General features: G+C 38.8%; 3 protein-coding genes across 14 annotated transcripts in view; 2 read left to right on the forward strand and 1 right to left on the reverse strand.

The window, feature by feature from the left end:
* LOC105277228 (metabotropic glutamate receptor 8) overlaps positions 1-5,222 on the forward strand; it is a 101,863-nt gene extending 96,641 nt beyond the window's left edge. For all 9 annotated transcript variants that reach the window (XM_026968572.1, XM_026968573.1, XM_026968574.1 and 6 more), the window contains one exon: positions 163-5,222. In XM_026968572.1, the coding sequence (XP_026824373.1) occupies positions 163-303 (141 nt within the window). In that variant the 3' untranslated portion in view covers positions 304-5,222. The remainder of the gene's footprint in view (positions 1-162) is intronic.
* Positions 5,223-5,959: 737 nt separating this feature from the next.
* On the reverse strand, positions 5,960-9,972 carry LOC105277229 (uncharacterized protein KIAA2013 homolog). The gene is made up of 7 exons (XM_011335448.3): positions 9,512-9,972; positions 8,873-9,344; positions 8,560-8,797; positions 8,234-8,472; positions 7,936-8,163; positions 7,488-7,762; positions 5,960-7,244 (listed from the first exon to the last, which is right to left on the reverse strand). The coding sequence occupies exons 1-7, from the start codon at positions 9,690-9,692 to the stop codon at positions 7,060-7,062; spliced, it is 1,818 nt and encodes a 605-aa protein (XP_011333750.1). The 5' UTR covers positions 9,693-9,972; the 3' UTR covers positions 5,960-7,059.
* Positions 9,973-10,172: 200 nt separating this feature from the next.
* LOC105277230 (TBC1 domain family member 25) lies at positions 10,173-18,926 on the forward strand. Of its 4 annotated transcripts, none has more exons than XM_011335449.3 (10): positions 10,173-10,858; positions 11,216-11,450; positions 11,659-11,768; positions 13,642-13,737; positions 13,873-14,038; positions 14,483-15,140; positions 15,387-15,774; positions 15,942-16,259; positions 16,369-16,791; positions 16,884-18,863. In XM_011335449.3, exons 2-10 carry the CDS (start codon positions 11,409-11,411, stop codon positions 17,359-17,361), a joined length of 2,679 nt encoding a protein of 892 aa, XP_011333751.2. In that variant the 5' UTR covers positions 10,173-10,858; positions 11,216-11,408; the 3' UTR covers positions 17,362-18,863. The 4 variants fall into 4 exon arrangements, with proteins under 4 accessions (XP_011333751.2, XP_011333752.2, XP_011333754.2 ...); XM_011335450.3 differs by having other exon boundaries at positions 10,173-10,765; XM_011335452.2 differs by lacking the exon at positions 10,173-10,858 and adding an exon at positions 10,865-11,002 and having other exon boundaries at positions 16,884-18,926.
* Positions 18,927-19,047: the final 121 nt, after the last annotated feature.

Raw genomic sequence — 19,047 nt, forward strand, 5'->3', positions numbered from 1 at the left:
TCTTACAAAATCCTTTCCTTCGTACCTTCAAAATTAATTTTTATGATTGTATTCAGTAATAATTTTTATGCATATATATATTTGATAGCAGTTTTTATTATTTTACTTGTGAGATTTACGAGATGATTCCTAATCCATATACTTTTCTGCTTCTTTTTCGAGCCGAGCGATCGCAACGAAGGCGCAATCAGCAGTATCTCTGAGGAAGTAGAGGCGCGCGTGAGAAAAGAGGGGTCGTATCTGAACGAAGAGCAGATTCTAAGCTACAGCGACTCGCCGACGTTTTCCGAATTCTCTTCGTAGTATTCGAACAGTCATCTCAAATTGCGACGAATTTCCTCCAACACCGCTCGCGGACCATCCGGCCAACACGAAAGGCCTCGTTCATCTTGCCGCACTCGTCAGCATTTTATATAAGCGTCAGACGTTTTGTATCTCTTCTCACGAGATGTAAGTGAATTGACAAGCCTTGCTCAACCTTTTGCACTCACGTATCCGCTTAAGTTGTTACCACGCTCGAGTGATGCCATACGTACCATTTGTACGTTTAGAACTGGTGAATATTCTGATTTTAAATTAAACAAAATTATTTTTAATTTTTATGAAAAATAAATCCTCGCATTAAGATTGAAACTTCTATTAATTAAATTAATTTATTAAATCATTGTAAAAGTTGTATTTGTAAAATCAACCGAAGGAAAATTCGATAATTTCGAGCAATTATGTATACAGGATTTTAATTTAATCTGTTTTCTCTTTTGATAAAATACTGGTATTTTAATAGTGAATTATATATCGCGATAACAGAGACTTTAATAATATAAATAAATTTTTGCTGTTATCAGAGGGAAAATAATTTTGAGTGCAGAGGGTGGCAATTAAGACCGTACGCAAAAATACAAACTCGACGGCCGCGAGTGCTCAGTCGTCGCTGTTTTGCAGATCGTACAGTTGTTCATATCTGAAACCGTCGTGCTTTGTTCGCCGTGCACGAATACTGCACTCTCCCGTTGGCATTCAGTAAATTCCAGCATCACACGGGCGAGTTTTTGGTCCATTCGTCCCTCGCGAGTAGAAATCTTTTTCCTACGTGTATACCAATAATATGATATGAAGTTGTATTAATTTCGGATTGATAAGTGTTCTCACGCTCGCGTTCTTCTATACGCGAGAGCGTGTTCTTTATGCTAAGATTTCTGTACGTAAATCATTCGATGTTTCGCGATTGTTCAATTTCTGTCGATGTAGGATTTGAGAGCTCCTATGGAATTAATAGTCTCCTTTTATATGTTCTACACATAGGGAGATTTGCTACAAGTATTATTACTACACTGCGCGCGTGCAATATTAAAGATTGAATACGTAGTTTATTAAACACATGCGTCTCTCTCCTTTTGCTAGCTAAATAACAAAATTTTCTGTCTGTTATTCACGTCATGATTACCATTTGGACATTGATAACGTAATATCTAATTATGAATATAGTATGAAAAAGGTGCTCACAGTGCTCGCCCAGTGATTTTGGAATATTATGTACATACGTTAACTCTAATCATAAACAGATATGAATGTATTAGGACTTGCGAAACCATTAAACTCCGATAATCAAACTAACCGAGTAATTTCGCATCCCATCGCTCGAAAGCGAATTGCGAGGTACGAATATTAGTGATAGCAGTAATTTCAGTCGTATAGTTGAACGTAATAGAATGAAAAATACTGATTACAATTAGAGCAACAGCGATTACGTAAAAGTATGCCAGTTGCCAAATACTCGAAACAGGAAGTTGGTCGCGGTGATCCGGCCGTCTTTAGAAATCTGTTCACACTGCCATTGTTTTTATCTTTAATATGATTTCAAAACAAAACTTTAAAATAATATAAAATTAACAGTTTGATGAAATCTACGCAAGAAAATTCATGATAAAATTAGATGCACAACAAATACAAGTCAAATTCAGTCTATATTTTAATTTTTTCCGTTTTAAGTGTGAAAATTTCTGTATCACATGACTTTAAATGAAAATAACGTATAAAGTCACGATAAATTCTCAAAACTTAATCAATCTTAGCGCAAGTCTGAATTCGAGGTGCGCTGGAAATAAAACAACGATGAACCGGCTTGTGATGCATCAGCGCGGTCGTCTACATCGAGTACGCCTAACAATAAGTTATTTTTACGTTTCGTGCGAAAGAGGAGAGATCACACCGACTTCAAATGACATTCCTGTACAAAGAAGCCAAAATCAAAACGATTTTACTTGCAGCACGATAAGAATTGCTAGGTAAGGGACACTCGACGAAACGTTTCGCGGTAGTTCTTAGATTGTTACAAAGAAAATGCTCGTTTTTCGTTTATTCTTTCAAAAATGGATCTATGATAACTAGTGTTTTCCGTTATCAAGATAAAAATATAGATTTTTATCTAGATGCGATCATTGTTTATTTTATCTTTTATCTATACAATATGTGACATCTTTTTCTGTATCTCAGATAAGAAAAGTAATATATATTTTATCTAAAATATCTAAGATAATGTAATCAGTACGCAACACTGATATAAATACATTTCAAATAAAAAATAAAAAACGATCATTTCATTTGCAACAATCTAACATATTAATATTGTTATAGCGATCGTGTAAGCGTAGAATATAAGGTAAAGTCTATCGACCCGTTAGTTAGAGCTCCGTTATTATATAGTTTTCAGAGAATATCGAAGGATACGAGTCTTAATGCGATCTCTGTGTGTGGCTACTTCTCGCGCCTTGTATATATAATATGCCTATATAAATACTGTTATTATTTAATTATTATTGTTATTTATTTATGTTGTTTTACTTGTTTCAATAAGAGATATATTGCTGAAGATAAGTGTGGATACAGTCATTAGGAGAATTATCTTCATGGGTACATAGTTACGTTTGCTCAAAATGTATACGAAAGTTTAGTTCGTAATATTCTTGTTGCATCTTTATTTTTTATATAATCATTTTTATTTTCATAAGATATATATATTAGGATTTTTGTTCAGTGCCAGTATGTTCAAGAAACATCGTGGACTTTAGTTAGTAGAGTCCATCGATATCTTCTTTTGATTGTTAAATTAATTTAATTATTTTGATAAATGATCAAACGTCTGTAAATATACGTATAGTTACGGTGAAGCGATCACACGAAATTTCTCGCTTCTCCGAGAAACGAGACACTTCTTAATTAATGATTGTACAAAATATTACGGAGCTATAAAAAGACGTTGATATTGCGTGTATCAATAACCGTTGTACGTGTGTACTTATGTGCCTAGCATCGTGTGAACTACTTTTCGTGGCTGTATATCAATGTCCTCGTGAGATTAAGTCGAGTAACGATAAAGAGCACTATATAGCTTTTGTTACAAACAATATTTTTACTGTGTGTAGCAATGTTTAAACACGCAACTCAGAAATTTCGTGATAATAAATTCTTTTGTAGCCATACATTTGAAAGGTTCCTTATAAAGATAAATATATCTCAATATTTTTTGCATGATAAACTAAGGATATCAAGTATTAACAAGCAATTGTTACTCGATTTAATACAAAGCAAAGTAGTGGAATGCACGAACAATTGTTAAGTACTGTTAATTGAAATACGACGAAACACTACACGTTGAATTATCGGCCCGAAGGATGCGCGAATAACTTTATAAATACACAACTGCCTGCGATAATAACGAATGGAGACACCGTATGGACTCTGTATATAACAGTGCTAGTCTTAGAAGAGACCTTTTTCGCACGGGTCTAACTGCTACTCGTTTCGTTTAAGTGCGATCTTTCATTTTGAAGTTCCGAGTGGAGGCATGAGCGATTCTAACTTCTCTAATCCTAGTTAAAAAGTTCTCCGATCCTATCGGGTCGGATCATATCTTCTCGTCGTCGTCGCGTTATGGAGAACTTTACTTAGATGATACAGCCAAAGAGTATCTAAAGAGAATTGCCAAAGAGAGTACCTAAAGAGATATCGTCATCCACGTTTGTTGACGAGTCAGTTTCACGGGTAAAGCCCCTTAGAAAACTATCGAGATATTTATTAACTATCGAGATATTATTTAAGCGAGATGTTATATATTAGTATTAGAGAAAACGCGTGTCGGAAGCACGAATAACTGTATCGTCAGCGTTTGTACATGCGTCAAGCGTTTATGCGAGCGAACGGAAACGTACTCAGGGTACATTCAGCATACCCTGGCACGCTGAATAATCAATTAACGCGTAATGATGTTCCGACCGCGGAGAGATCTCAATTTTAAGCGAAGTTTTATATCACGGTGCCAAATCGATGTGTTAGCACGAGGAATTAACGGACGTGTTATAAACGCAATTACACGAAATATTATTCTGTAAGATTAAAGAACGGTGATAGGGAGAGTCGATGTCTCTCTTGAAACGTTAAGCCGATACATTATTAAGCGCGGATAAAAATAAAATTTTGTAAATAGAGAGAAGAGAAAATATATATAATATATACGTAATATGTAACACGATACATACGTAGTGTGCGATGTTAAATGTGTGCGGAAGCGATGGCTTTGAAGAGCCGCTTGTACATTTGCCCCATGAATATGGGGTATTCAAATTATATATAATCTAAATAATCAAAACTCTGGTTCTTTCGGACTTCACATTACGAATAATCTTACTTAAGCTTGATAAGATTACTTTTTATATTTGTATAATTACAATTTAATACTGAATGTTACACACTACAGAGTACTTCTCCTTTGATCGACTTGGTACTGAAAACTCAAGTCAAGTCATGTCAGTGCCGCGCGGTCCTTTGTTAGAATTAGCCAATATAATATTATTAACCGCACTTATTGAACCGTAAATTAAGCAGAGCAATTCCGAAACTATACATTCATTGTTTTAATGGCGTATTATTTTCTATGTAAATAATATTATACCGTAGAACGAAAACAACTTGCAACTTTATGCGTGTGTATAAAGTTTCCCGGCGATCCTGTGAACTTTAAGAAAGATCACATCTTATTATATCATCTATTGATTGTCTTGTTTCTTCTAATCGTTTACACGCCGCTAATTCGATGTCGGATTGTTTTAATCGTAAAACATTTTCTGCAATACGTTCGAGCAGTAATGCATCAATAAGAAAATCTATAACAGTAACATAGACATCGTAATGAATCAAGAATCAGGTTAACAAACTCATACTTTCTTTTAAAACTGAAACGCATGAGTATTTCTTCCCCTAAGAATTCCTTTTCTCGAAAAAGAACTCGTCTTAATTTTGAGAAAAAAGGGCACTTAAATTATTTTATTTTTTAAGTATTTTACTTTCTCTCCTAAGCTATATACTGATTCAACGGACCTAATCGTATTTGTTTATCTGTGCCGTTTTTCAAATATCTCTTCGCCTATTCACTTATAGATTAAAGAACGGAAGTCACGTCACCGGTACTGATAAGAGTAACTAGCGCTGTTAATCTCGTCTGTACGATTTATCGTCGTATATATTAAGTCGTCGAATATAGATTAAATTTAGACTGATTATGGGCACTTAACGCGATTCTCCACGCGGAAATATGAATTTTTTTAGAAATATCGTGTGTAGGAAATGCAGTATTAACGTTATGCGTCAATTAACAAGAAAACTTAATTTAAGTTAGCGTGTGAGAGCGGTTATGGTAATCGGGTCTGCAATACGCTGTCGCTCGTGTTAAACGTACATAAGTCTCTTTCGTGCGATTTTATTTCTAGTTACGAACTTTAAAACAATTATTAAAATTCAATTATCGCTTTCAACTTGATCCGTTTTTATTTCATCTGGCTATTGATCTCTCGAAAGGTTCATCAATAATCCTCACTAACGTGTCTTCAAACGCGCGCAAACGTTTTCTTGCAAGATATAATCCTTAATATGAAAAAGGAGCGTCTTTTACCTAGATAATAAGTATTTTATTTATTTATTATTTTTACATGATAATTGGAAAATTCTGAAGTCCTGTTTCGCGCTGAACTTCCGCCGCAATAAATATCTGACGCTTTTAATTATTTTAAAATTTTTAGAAGGAAAACTATGTCGAACATGTAACATGAACAAGAAATGCGTTGTGATTATTTTGCTTTAAAGCGCATGTGTGTAGAAAAATCGTCGAAAACATCGGTTTGCCTCTTTAATTTCCTGTGATAAGATAAAATTATGATTGCGCGTGTATATATATATATCGTGTATTAAATGTGTGTATATTTCAGTCGGGTGAGGATTAATCCCGTCAGCCATTCATCGTTATTAACGATGATAACCATTCACAAACATTCCGAGTACAACTCACGCGCGGCCACATTTATTATTTTGCCATTATGCAAGCACCATTTAATATGCGTAGATTCTTATTAAATCATCCTACGTTGTTACTGATTATGTACGCGTTTATTTACGCTGGTAGTAGAGTTTGTTATTATTTTAACATATTCTATAATAAATGTTGTCGACAAATCATTCTCGTCGCGCAGCCAACATCAGAGGTGGCCAATCAATCTTTAATCCTTTTTCCTGATAGTGTCATGTCGACTCAGCTCGACGGACAGCCAACGTTCGCAACGAAAAACTTTAAGGCGTGAATTATGAACCCAATAAATTAGTCCATAATGCAAATCAACGACATATGAAAAATATGAGAAAAGGGAAACGCACTGAACGATGTGCTCCTTCTTTTTAAACTAAGAATCGATCGCTCAATTTAAAAGAATAACAATCTTTAGATGTGTTTAGGTGAGAATGATGATCTCGCCTGATTCTTAATCACGCTATTGTACGAAAAAATAATTTGTAATAATCGCAAACCTATGTACTTGCTACAATCGGCGCTATAAAAAATACGATTTATATATTAGAACACATACACGCACGCACACACATACGCACCCACCCGCGTTGCTCGAAAAATAATTAACCTGTCACATACATGACACTTGGAAAAATATATATGTATACATTACAACAATATACATATGTACATATTGCGACAATAGGAAAGTTTTATGTACAGCCATATCACGGTTTATTGTATCGGATTCGCTGCCGGTCCTGGCCGTAATACTCGTTACAAATCAGCTTACACAGAAATAGGTGGAACACAATTATCAGGAAACATATGCTGACCCAGAACAACGTGGGCAGACCCCCGAGTTGGTGTCCGTGCTTGTGTAGAGCCATTACCTGATGGTCATGCGCCGGTGCTGAGAAAAACAGATTGATCAATTATTTTGCAGTCATAATCGAGCCATCAAAGAAATTATTAAAGCAGGAAAAATTAAAATTTGTGATTATTAAAACTCATCTAAAAATATCCATCATCCCCTTTACATAAAATACTACAAGGAAAAATTATAAAACAATTTCTCGGGGTACAAAACTCTTTCTAAAAATTTTCTGAACTATCTTGAGGAATCTAAAGATGTGCATCCATTTTTCGTGCATACCATCGTCCACCTCGTGCACGTGCAAGGCATTTCGGAGATCCTGCATATGCTGATGATCGGATGTTATGTAAAGTATCGCTGTTAGCGGTTTCGTCAGCTTCACGGGGAAGTTCGTGTACGTTTGGCTGAGAGGGACCGGTGCGTCCAAGCAACCAGCATCGCATCCGAAGTAAACGCTATCGCTCTTGTCCAAAGCTACCCCCAATATCGCGCGATTATCCTCGCCGACTGTCACGGATATGTTCACGTGCGTTAGGTTCCCGTAACTTATACGCCTGGAAGGAAGACAGTCTCGGTGGTAAAATAATTTATTTATATTTTTAGAAATCTAATTCCGACTCGGAAGAATCAATTTTATTTCTTTAAATAATTGCCTTTCGAACATAATGATTTATTCTTTCAACTTAACTGTATTCAGTTTAGCCGCTTATGGAGATAATGAACGTACCTGAAGAGGTAATCGCGATGAAGGTATTGCGGATCGATGTTAAACTCGAGATGCTGATTACTGAATCTCAGACTACCGAGACTCAGCACGATCGCCTGCTGCACGGCCGCGGGGCCACCCGTCACCAAGTGATGGCAGCCTTGCTTCTCCAACGTTATTAACCACGCCTCGACGATCTCATTTACGTCGTCGATCGTTGAGGTATCCTTCCACAAGCGGGGGGCGTCTCTAAACGAGAAAATGGCAAATGGTCGACTCGAGCGAAAACGAGCTAGGGTAACGCGATTCTGATGCTTACAAAGTATGATGACCGCGATAGCAACCCTCGTTCATGGCAACGTTCTTCTCCACGTCTTGAGTGCCGCGCGGCACCTGAGATAGCACGTAATACATAGTGGAGTTGATCTTGTGGCCGTTGATAGCACCCTCGGCCTTAGAGTCGCTTATCCTCAAGCTCGTGTACCAATAGCTCTGCCAGAGATTCACGTGCTCTTCCCTCAAGCCTCGTTGCTGGCGTATGATCGTCTTCTTCATAAACTGTGTATGACGGGACACAATACACAACGTGCAGCATTTCTCTCTCTGTTGAGCAACCGCAGATTAAAAAATTCCCCATCTACTTACATCGATTGCCCGCTTTTTGGTCGCATCGCGTTCCACATGATACTGCTCGGACAGGACTGGCTCGCTGTACTGAATACTCGACAGAAATTCCAATTTGATGGAGCTGCGCGCTTTCACCTGCACCACCTTAGGCGGAGCCTTGTAGACTATCGACACTACCACTATTTTGTTGGAGTTGGGCACCGGCACGAATCCGGATATGAGAGTGTACTCGTGACTGAATCCGTCGACCTGAATCCTGACGATTAAAAAATTAATATGCAGAAAAACAATAAATATTCATCGAATTTTATTTAACAATGTTCTCACTTACCTGACGGGCTCTATGTGAGAATTACTCCAGCGACTGGACTCCTGCGGCTTCAATTGTATCTCATGGGAGAGCGAAAATGGATTGGACAGCTTTACAGCCTGCACCAAGATCCCCTCGAGACCTCTATGAGCATAGTACTGAAAGTCTACGTGATATCCATCTCTAAGGCACTGATACTTGTAGACAATCCCGTTTGTGAAATGAACGATGGTAGCTTCTCGGTAGGAGCTATCCTTGGATATGGGATGATAGATCAGAGGTTGCCACTGCACCGGCAACAACAGTGCTCTCCCATGCTTGATGTACAGCCAACCGTCTGGAGTCACGGGAACACCAAAGACACCGTTGCCAATGTATGGCAGATAAGAATGCTCATTCTCCTTGGGTGGATTGTGTAAGATATTTGCATTATATTCAATCGCATCGAAGTAGAAACTGGCTAGTCTCTCATTCATGCAATGGTCTTCGAACGCTATGGAAAAATATATCTATTAACGTACCTGTAATAATCACTAGCATTTTGAAATTACAACTGAGAAATTAAGATCAAGTACACTGGGACCTTCTCCAGGGAAGAATATATTTTATGTCATAGTACATTTAACACATAAATCCATTTTAGGATTTAATTAGTGTTACCTTCTATAGGCTCTCTGGCGGTGGAGAAGAGCCACTGGGCGAAGGACGGACCGAAGTACAGCAGCAGACCGCTGCAGACCAGGACGATCAGCAGGATCCTGCGATACGAGAAATTGCCGTCCAGGAGGCGACGAACACGCTTGCCGAACTCACGGCCGTCTAGCATGCCGCCGGTTCTCATCGTGACAACGTGAGCCGCGCGTCGATGAAACGCATGTATTCAAGTACCGCGACTGGCCCCGTCGTCCAACCGACGGTGATGAACATAACCTTTCCGCTGAGGAAAAACGCGCAGATCACCGACAAGATCGCGTCTTCATTCCACGACGGCGATCACTCCCGACTCGGTCGAATTACGCGAACGCGTGCACAATTGTGCATAACCGTAAAATGTCAGGGTGCATTTATCAGGCACATCTATCGTCTGATGCGTAGCGTACAATCGTGCATGACCGGTCGTGTTGTACATCAGCTGCGAACGGACATCAGCAAGCGACATCAGCAGGCGACAACGCGCGACTCTGAGCGCAGATTCGGCGCTAACTTCGTGACAACTTCGTGCTAGCTGAGTTGTGGCAGGACTAGCAAAATTAATCAAAATTTATTAGCGGTTTTTTTTATTAGCGGTAAATTAAAATGCATTTGTCAGGTTTGAAAGTTTCTTCGATTCTCATCAAATTTAAACTTCATTTAATTATATTTTTCATAGTTTTACTTGCACAGTTGCCGCACCGGACGATCGTCTCGACGGTTACGCGACCAAGTTCGCAGTAGCGGGGCGACGAGAGACGACGCGTCGGACCTGCCGCTCGCTCGAAAATCGAACAGTGTGCTCGGTGAGAGCGCGCGGGTGAAGTTTGTGACGCTTGTGGTGAACTGTCACGTCGATGTTACGACGACGACGACGGCGGCGACGACACGACGGCGACGACGACGACGACGTGTGACGACGTCGGGACAGGACAACGACCATCGACGACGTCAGCTCGAATTCGACCTTCGACTGCGGCCGTTCGCTACCCGTTTCCGCTCGGGAGTAAAGCACCCGAGTAACATACCGATCGTCTTCGACGTCGATACGATACTCGCACGCCGACCATCGCACCGATCGCGCTCTCATCCGCGACGTACGATCGTCCCGGATATTTAATTAAACGAGTTAGAAAGCGAGCACGAGCATGACTCGCTACGGCGAAAAGCGGCGTCCGCACTCTGGAGCTCGTGCCACGCACTGAGAGTGCACGCGACCCTGTGGTAATTATTACATTGTCGGGAACTCGTGCACGCATACACCGTATCTGTTAGCGGAGGAGTGTCGAAATGAGCGAAGAGCGGATGACACTGAGGGTAATTGGAGAATGAATAATAAGAAGGATCCTAATCAGTAGTGCAATGTACTGACAGTGTGTCAAAGAACCATGTCCATTGTTAACGTTCTCCTCTGACAATGGTGTGATAAACCTATTTACATTTCAAGAAAACGTATCTCTGGTAGTTACACGTAGTTTATTTCAAAACGTTCTCCACTCTTGATTGGCAAAGTACTGAGCAAGTCTACTTAGGTTATTCAAACAAAAGAAACTGCAAGAAAATTGGCGACAGTTTAAAGTTATTATTTATCAATATTGTAATAATTGATTGATGTTATTATTATTTAAAATGATGGTGGATTATTTAAAACTTTTTTATTCTCCCTTTTTACAGTCTGTGGTTGGTTTTGCTGCCAAGATTGAATAGTGAACATTGAAATCTAGTGATATACGTGGAATTGTCAAGGTATCAAGGATTGGAAAGCACAGTATGCAAGGATCATGATAATTGGAGATCTATTGCGAAGTATCACATTTAGTTGAGAGAGGACCAAATACAATATAGACAGTACACAGCAACAGCAGTCATGTTTGGTTGTCCTAGAGAGGCTGTGCGCGTTAAAGTTAAGGTACAGAACTTTTTCATTCTCAACTTTTCATTTTTTAGCTATTTGTATTATGCAGCAATTCTAAAAATCCATTTCTTTTTAATAAATTAATTTTTCCACATACAAAAGTACGTTTGTGTATACAAATTTTCTATCTGTGAAATGCTTGCATTAAAATTTTTTTGTAGGTAACAAAGAATAGTAAGAAGTATCTCTTTCTCTTTTTCAGAAATGCGAGACCCGGCATCAACCCGAATACCGCAAATTCAGTGTGGATCCTCAGATAACATCAATAGAGGTGCTGCAAAGTATCCTTATCAAAGCTTTCGATATAAAAGGGTAAGTCATGTTAGTAAGACAATATTTGTATAAATAATTTCACTGTATAATGGGTGAAAATTATATGTCGCAATGTTTCAACGGCACATTGTGTTTATCAATTAACTCTCTAAAAAAATCTCTAGTTCTTAATTTGTATTAATATATAACTTCATTATAATACATGATACATAAAATATAAAAAAATTTTATTCAGAATAATTTACAATTAAATATTAATATATAGATAGGGGGAGGGGTATATGATTTTTTAACACTCAAATTATTTATATAATTTCATTACTCATGAAATCAATTTTTTCAAATAACACGCGATTATTTAATTTCTCACACATTTTTCTTAAATTAATTATTATTTAATTAAAATTATTTTAGTTCTTTTATTTTCTTGTTATTCCTTCACTTATTTATATTCATTAATTTTCTTATTTTGTTATTTTTATTTTACATTATTATTTTGTGTTACAATTTGTTATATTATTTTAATTATTGTTATTACAAATTATTACTTAATTATATAAATACCATATATGGTCTTATATTATACATATATACAGAGTGAGGCACCTAAAACAGGCCACCTGAATATCTCGGCTGTTATTGGTGATAGAAAAAAATGTGTCAGACCAAACTTGTATGGTTTCGAGGAACACATAATTTGTTCTAAATAGTTTTTTATCAGGTAGACGCGTAGAGGTCATATGAAGGTCAACTTTTTTTAAATGGTATGGTATGTTTTTTTACATACCATCTAGTAGAACGTTTGAAGATGCGCACATTGATCTACGGATCAAAATCATTCAAGGTCACTGAAGGCGAACTGCAAGGGAAAATAATTTACTTTATATTGCCTAGAGGTCTCTGCTATTAAAAATACTGTAAACTCAGAAATGAAAAGTTCTAACCCTTAGAAATTTTTTCTTTTTCCGTGAGGTTCTGAGTTGTTGTTATCATTATTTTTTATATTGCCTAGAGTTCTCTGCTATTGAAAATACTATAAATTCAGAAATGAAAAAGTTCTAGCCGTTAGAAATCTTTTCTTTTCCGAGAAGTTCTGAGTTGATGATATCATTATTTTTTATATTGCCTAGAGTTCCCTGCTATTGAAAATACTATAAATTCAGAAATGAAAAAGTTCTAGCCGTTAGAAATCTTTTCTTTTCCGAGAAGTTCTGAGTTGATGATATCATTATTTTTTATATTGCCTAGAGTTCCCTGCTATTGAAAATACCGTAGATTCAGAAATGAAAAAGTTCTCGAGTTTACAATTTTTTTCTTCTCAGAGGAGTTCTGAGTTGATGATATAATTATTTTTTATATTGCCTAGAGTTCTCTGCTATTGAAAATACTATAAATTCAGAAATGAAAAAGTTCTCGAGTTTAAAATTTTTTTCTTCTCAGAGGAGTTCTGAGTTGATGATATAATTATTTTTTATATTGCCTAGAGTTCTCTGCTATTGAAAATACCGTAAACTCAGAAATGAAAAAGTTCTAGCACTTAGAAATTTTAGCCTTCAGTGACCTTGAATGATTTTGACTCGTAGATCAATGTGCGCATCTTCAAACGCTCTACTAGATGGTATGTAAAAAAACATATCATACCATTTAAAAAAACGAAGTTGACCTTCATATGACCTCTACGCGTCCACCTAATCAAACATTATTTAGAACAAATTATGTGTCCCTGGAAACCATGCAAGTTTGGTCTGACACATTTTTTTTCTATCACCAATAACAGCCGAGATATTCAGGTAGCCTGTTTTAGGTGTCTCACCCTGTATATAAGAAATTTATACTTTGATTTATGTGATCACACGTTTTATGAATGTAGGATATTGAATAGAACATTTTATCAATTATTTTCCTGTTACAGAGAATTCACTGTTTCATATCGCGCAATCGATGATTATGGCTCCGAGACGTATCTATTCCTACTCTCCGATTGGGACTTGGACGCTGCGTTCATCAGGTGATCAAAATATCGATTTATCTTTCAACTAATCGATAATATCGAGTAATTTTTCGACTTTGTAGCTGTTTAAAACTTTCTCTTTATTTCAACTTTATCCTTGACTGTCTTCAGGTAACAATCCTATTGTTTCAGTGCGTCCGAGCCATACCTCTATCTGCAGGTGAATTTAAAACCATTTGGTGAAACGGGAGACTGTGAGTGCTATTGGGAACAGAACATGCAGGAAGTCTCGACACGGCAACAGGAATCCGGATTTGCTTACAGGACGCCGAAATTACCCGGTCTCATAATGAATAAGGCTAGTCTAATTTTGTGATATTAATATAATTTTATTAAACATTTTGCAGATACCTAAATATATTTCCATAGAAAAAGGCAAAATGGAAAAAAAACTCGAAAAACTAAACGCCATGTGTTTCTCACTTTACATCAAATTGAAAACACGTGTACAAATTAAGTTATATAATTTCATTGCTCATGAAATCAATTTTTTCAAATAGCACGCGATTATTTAATTTCTCACATTTTCCTTAAATTAATTATTTAATTATTTAATTAAAATTATTTTAGTTCTTTTATGTTCTCGTTATTCCTTCACTTATCATTTATATTCATTTATGTTTCTTATTTTGCTATTTTTATTTTACATCATTATTTTGTGTTACAATTTGTTACATTATTTTAATCATTGTTATTACAGTTGTTTGGTGTATCCAATCCCTCGTTTGATCTTTACTCACAGATGGAAAGGACGCTGAACATGGTGCAACGTGCATTGGGCAATCTTGGCGAGGAGTCGTCTCACCAACAGACCGTTCAACCTCCACGGCCGTCGTTAACTGATGCGGAGTTCCACCGATTTCTCGATCCGATCGGGCAGGTGATACACTCCAAGGAGCTGAGGGCGGCTATTTACTTCGGCGGAATCGAACCGAGTCTACGCAAGGTGGTTTGGAAGCACATCCTGAACGTGTATCCGGAGGGAATGTCGGGTCGCGAGCGCATGGATTACATGAAGAGAAAATCGCAGGAATACCACAACCTTCGCGATCGATGGCGAACACTGGTGCAGAAGGGACAGAACGTTGGCGATCTCAGTCACGTTACTAGCATGGTGATGAAGGATGTTCTTAGGACGGACAGGCATCATAAGTTCTACGGCGGTTCGGACGACAATCAAAACACGGCGAGTCTCTTTAATATCCTGACGACGTACGCGTTAAATCATCCGAGCGTGAGTTACTGTCAGGGCATGAGCGACCTGGCTTCGCCCCTTCTCGTCACGATGCGCGACGAAGCGCAGGCTTACATCTGTCTCTCTGCCCTGATGAGACGACTGAAGGGTAATTTCATGCTCGACGGTATCGCCATGACCGTCAAGTTCGCCCATCTCGCAGAAGGTAAGCGGTCATTGAAAATATCTTGCGACATTCCTTTACCTGCATGTACAGAGAATTTGTCACATTCTCCCTCTCAATTTTAACCGACAAAGGATATTGTTATAAAAAAACTAATTTTTCATTTAAATTTTGATATCTTCTTGAAGTTTTTAAGGATCGATTTTGGATTTTTCATTTGAAATTTGTTTAACTAAAATAATTTTTTAATTTGTAAATTGGTATCACTAAAAATGTACCTCTCTGCAGGTCTTCAGCACTACGATCCTGATTTCTACGCATACTTGAAGTCGCATCAAGCGGACGACCTGCTTTTTTGTTATCGATGGTTGCTGCTAGAAATGAAACGCGAATTTGCTCTGGATGACGCACTAAGAATGCTCGAGGTTCTATGGGCAGCTCTGCCGGCGTCACCGCCGATCGGCGAGCTAAGTCTCGCCGAGGTGCCTTTCCCGCCGTCATCACCACCGCCAAGTCCGAATGTGAAGCATATCCGCGAGAACGCGTACACCAAGGTCTGCGCTATTAGACGGCAGAGTTCCTCAGCTAGCATCGCCGCTAACGTGAGGCGGAAAGCTCTCAGCATAGAAGAACAGCCTCTACAACCAGCTACCGAGGTTAACGGAGAAACGAAAAGGTTTCTTGTTTGCTCATAAATTCTTACTTTGAAATCGTTGAGAGAGATCTGCTTCTTGAATAATAAATAAGAAAAATTAATAAGCACTTCAGTTTCACAGTAAATAAATTTCTTTCATTTATTTTTCGAGTATCGCTGACGAATTAAAGGAAGATTATTTTTTTCAGATCTAGCTCTCCGTACGAGGCGTTCTCCGACCCGGAGAACGATTTGACTAGCACGAAGAACAGGAGGAACACCGACTCGACGGAAAAGTGCCTAAGTACAGATTCTCTTCCTACTAGATCAAAGCGCTCGAATCTTCTTGAATTGAAGGAGAAGCTGTCTGTCTCTAACAAGGAGCAACCTAAAAACAACAGTGAACAAAATGACAACTCCGGTGAAAAGAAATGTGCGCGAGTGGTCAAGAATTTAAATGAGTTTCTGAACTTTACTAGCCTCAATCGTAGCAAGGTTACACCCAGCGATGCCGAACCTGAGTTGAGGTAATGTCTCTCATATATATAAAACTTGAATCGATATGTTGCTGCACATTAAACTACATTTTGTGCAAAGTTGCACGATTTAAAAGTCATATCTTATTAATTATTGCAGGCGTGTCTCGAGCGAAAGTGGCGTGATCAGGGTGCTGAGAGACGAACCGAGCTCGCCGGACGACCCCACGGATTTCTTCCCGATGACTACGTCTATGACGCGAGAGTTAAGACTGGAATTGGAGTCATTGGACAGACAGGTGTTCGGACCGTCGCCGCCTAGCGAAGTGCAGTGCGACTGCGTACTCTCGAAGAGAGAGAGCGACCTGCCGGAGAGCGAGACCGAGACGGAACTGGCGAGATGCAGCCCGGCGGCGGATGTTTTTGTCTGGGAGAATCCGTTGCACGTGTTACAGCAGCAGCAGAAGCATCACCCCACCACTCCGGACGAGCAGGCGGAATTAGAGTACGACGGTGAAATTTTGGAGGATCAGAACGGCGTGAAGTCCGTCACGCCGATCAGGCTGCTTAAACGTACTACCAGGTTCGCTTACGGATTTTCTCCGATGACAATTTACAGTTTTCAGTGCTTCGACACGATGACAAAGTAATTTATACTAACTTGCAAATTTTCAGATCAGAATCGGCGTCGGACAGCGAGGGGACTGAGAGTTGGCATCAGAACGCGGCTGCACCGGAGAGTCCGGCGAAACAACAGCAGCAGCAACAACAACAACAGCATCAACAGCAATCTGTTCAGGAACAATGCGAGGAAGCGACCGAACTGACTAATCTCATACCCGCGGGGACAAGCGAGGACCAGTTGGGCGAGAGTTCGTTGCCACCGCCGCACGAGTTTGGCGGCGGTAATCCCTTCTTAATGTTCCTGTGCATCACCCTTCTGCTTCAGCATCGTGATTTCGTGATGCGGAATCAGATGGATTACAACGAGATGGCGATGCACTTCGATAAGATGGTCCGCCGTCACAACGTGATAAGGGTGCTCAATCAGGCGCGGCAGTTGTTCGCTGGCTACCTCAGGAGGCATTCCGCTTCCTCCGCCTCCTCGTCCGTTTCGGCTGCCGGCGGCAAACCGGACTGTATAAACGTATAACCCTCTCCCGGTCAACTCTCGAAAGCTATCGCAAGTCGGATATCAAATATTATTATCGGACGACGCCTGAGAGACGCGCGAATCCTCTCGCCCGATGAGCCGAATTGAACGGCACATATCATGGATACTACGTCACCGACGTCGAGACTCGGAAGACTTTAACAGGGACTCCGGAATTCCAGAATTTGATTTCATCATGGTGCTCTTCCGCTCGCGCGACATTTCCGCCGGATTTCCCACAGCCGTGTACCGTAAACGGTGTCTCTGATTAAGCGTTCTTCTCTCTCTCTCTCTCTCTCTCTCTCTCTCTCTCTCTCTCTCTCTCTCTCTCTCTCTCTCTCTCTCTCTTCTCTCTCTCTCTCTCTCTCTCTCTCTCTCTTCGGTTTCTTCCTCTTTTCATACGTAACTACGACATTTTTAAAATAATTGAGCAGAAATTCGTGCATTTAAAAATTAGGATCCCCGCAGGTATTTCACATGTCCAAATCTACATATGGCAACGAGTGAATGACCAACGTGTAACGAGAAAGCAATAAAATATAATTGCGTAATAATCGTGCAAAAGCTTTTCGTGAAAGTAACTTTTAATAATCAAATCGAGCGAAAACGGTTGATCAGAGACAGCACTACTCGTACTTACCTGTCATTCTGCAGCACTCGTTACTACCCGTACAAAGACTTAACATGAATTAAGGATGGATAGATTTGATCGGGAGAACTCGGAACATCACAGACTACAGAGGCGCTTTACTTAAACCGCCAATGATACGCGTAGCCAGCACCAGTTACCATTCCATCTCGACATAATGCACATTATCATTCGCACGCGTCGATGAAAATCCTCCTGTGCTAATATCCTCATTCGACAGATAGATTAAAATCTATAACTTAACGCATTCGGGAACAGCGAAAGTGAACGAGCATCGCGCTGCTCTCGAACGCGTTAAATTTGTAAAATATATCCATACTTATCCTAGCAGCTGAGTCTTACTTTGTTCTCAAACGGTATGCTTGGGAAACGACAATAAAGTGCATTTAATTTTAACGTCGATAATTATCGCTTTCTATTCATTCAAGTCTAGACCCATTGACGAAATTGCAAAGAAAGATCGCGGAGAAGAGAAGAAATTCTGTTATTTCTAGAAAAATATATAAACGCTATTTGTTTAATAGTTAAGTACATACTTGGCTTGAACCATGAATATTTGACGAAGCATTTATATTATTTAATCAACGTTAGATTGCAGAAGATATATCGCAAGAAGGATAAGGAAGCAACGATTAATAACAATTGTGACAATTAGCAATTAATTACGAGAGATTTATTCTTTTCCGTTACATCTTTTGCATTCTACTACTTTATTTCTTCTTTCTAAAGCGTGAGTAGATTTTGTTTCATTCCTCAGTATACGGTTCTAATTATATATATTTTATAGTGATAAGATATATCTCAATTGTAGTGTATCATATTTTAAAAGATTAAAAGGCTAGTGCAATAATAATGCTATCTTATTTTTCAATAAAAATGATGCAGGATATCTATGCTGCATCTATATTTGCAATACAATTTATAAATAAAAGTTTACCCGAATCACCGGCTTTTAACGGCTGTACTTTTATATAATTAAAAAAAAAGTGATAATAGTATAAAATATCAGCTGCGATTTTATTTTCACACACAACTGT

The sequence above is a fragment of the Ooceraea biroi genome, chromosome 3 (assembly GCF_003672135.1).
Source record: "Ooceraea biroi isolate clonal line C1 chromosome 3, Obir_v5.4, whole genome shotgun sequence".
NCBI lineage: Eukaryota > Metazoa > Arthropoda > Insecta > Hymenoptera > Formicidae > Ooceraea > Ooceraea biroi.

Coding starts and splice junctions, on each gene's coding strand:
- LOC105277229 (XM_011335448.3), bottom strand. CDS start 9,692: ATGAGAACCGGCGGCATGCTAGACGGCCGTGAGTTCGGCAAGCGTGTT. Junction 8,473..8,559: donor CCAAAAAGCGGGCAATCGAT/GTAAGTAGATGG, acceptor CGTCATACACAG/TTTATGAAGAAGACGATCAT. Junction 8,164..8,233: donor TATCGCGGTCATCATACTTT/GTAAGCATCAGA, acceptor TTTCTCGTTTAG/AGACGCCCCCCGCTTGTGGA.
- LOC105277230 (XM_011335449.3), top strand. CDS start 11,409: ATGTTTGGTTGTCCTAGAGAGGCTGTGCGCGTTAAAGTTAAG. Junction 13,738..13,872: donor TTGGACGCTGCGTTCATCAG/GTGATCAAAATA, acceptor CTATTGTTTCAG/TGCGTCCGAGCCATACCTCT. Junction 15,775..15,941: donor GTTAACGGAGAAACGAAAAG/GTTTCTTGTTTG, acceptor TATTTTTTTCAG/ATCTAGCTCTCCGTACGAGG.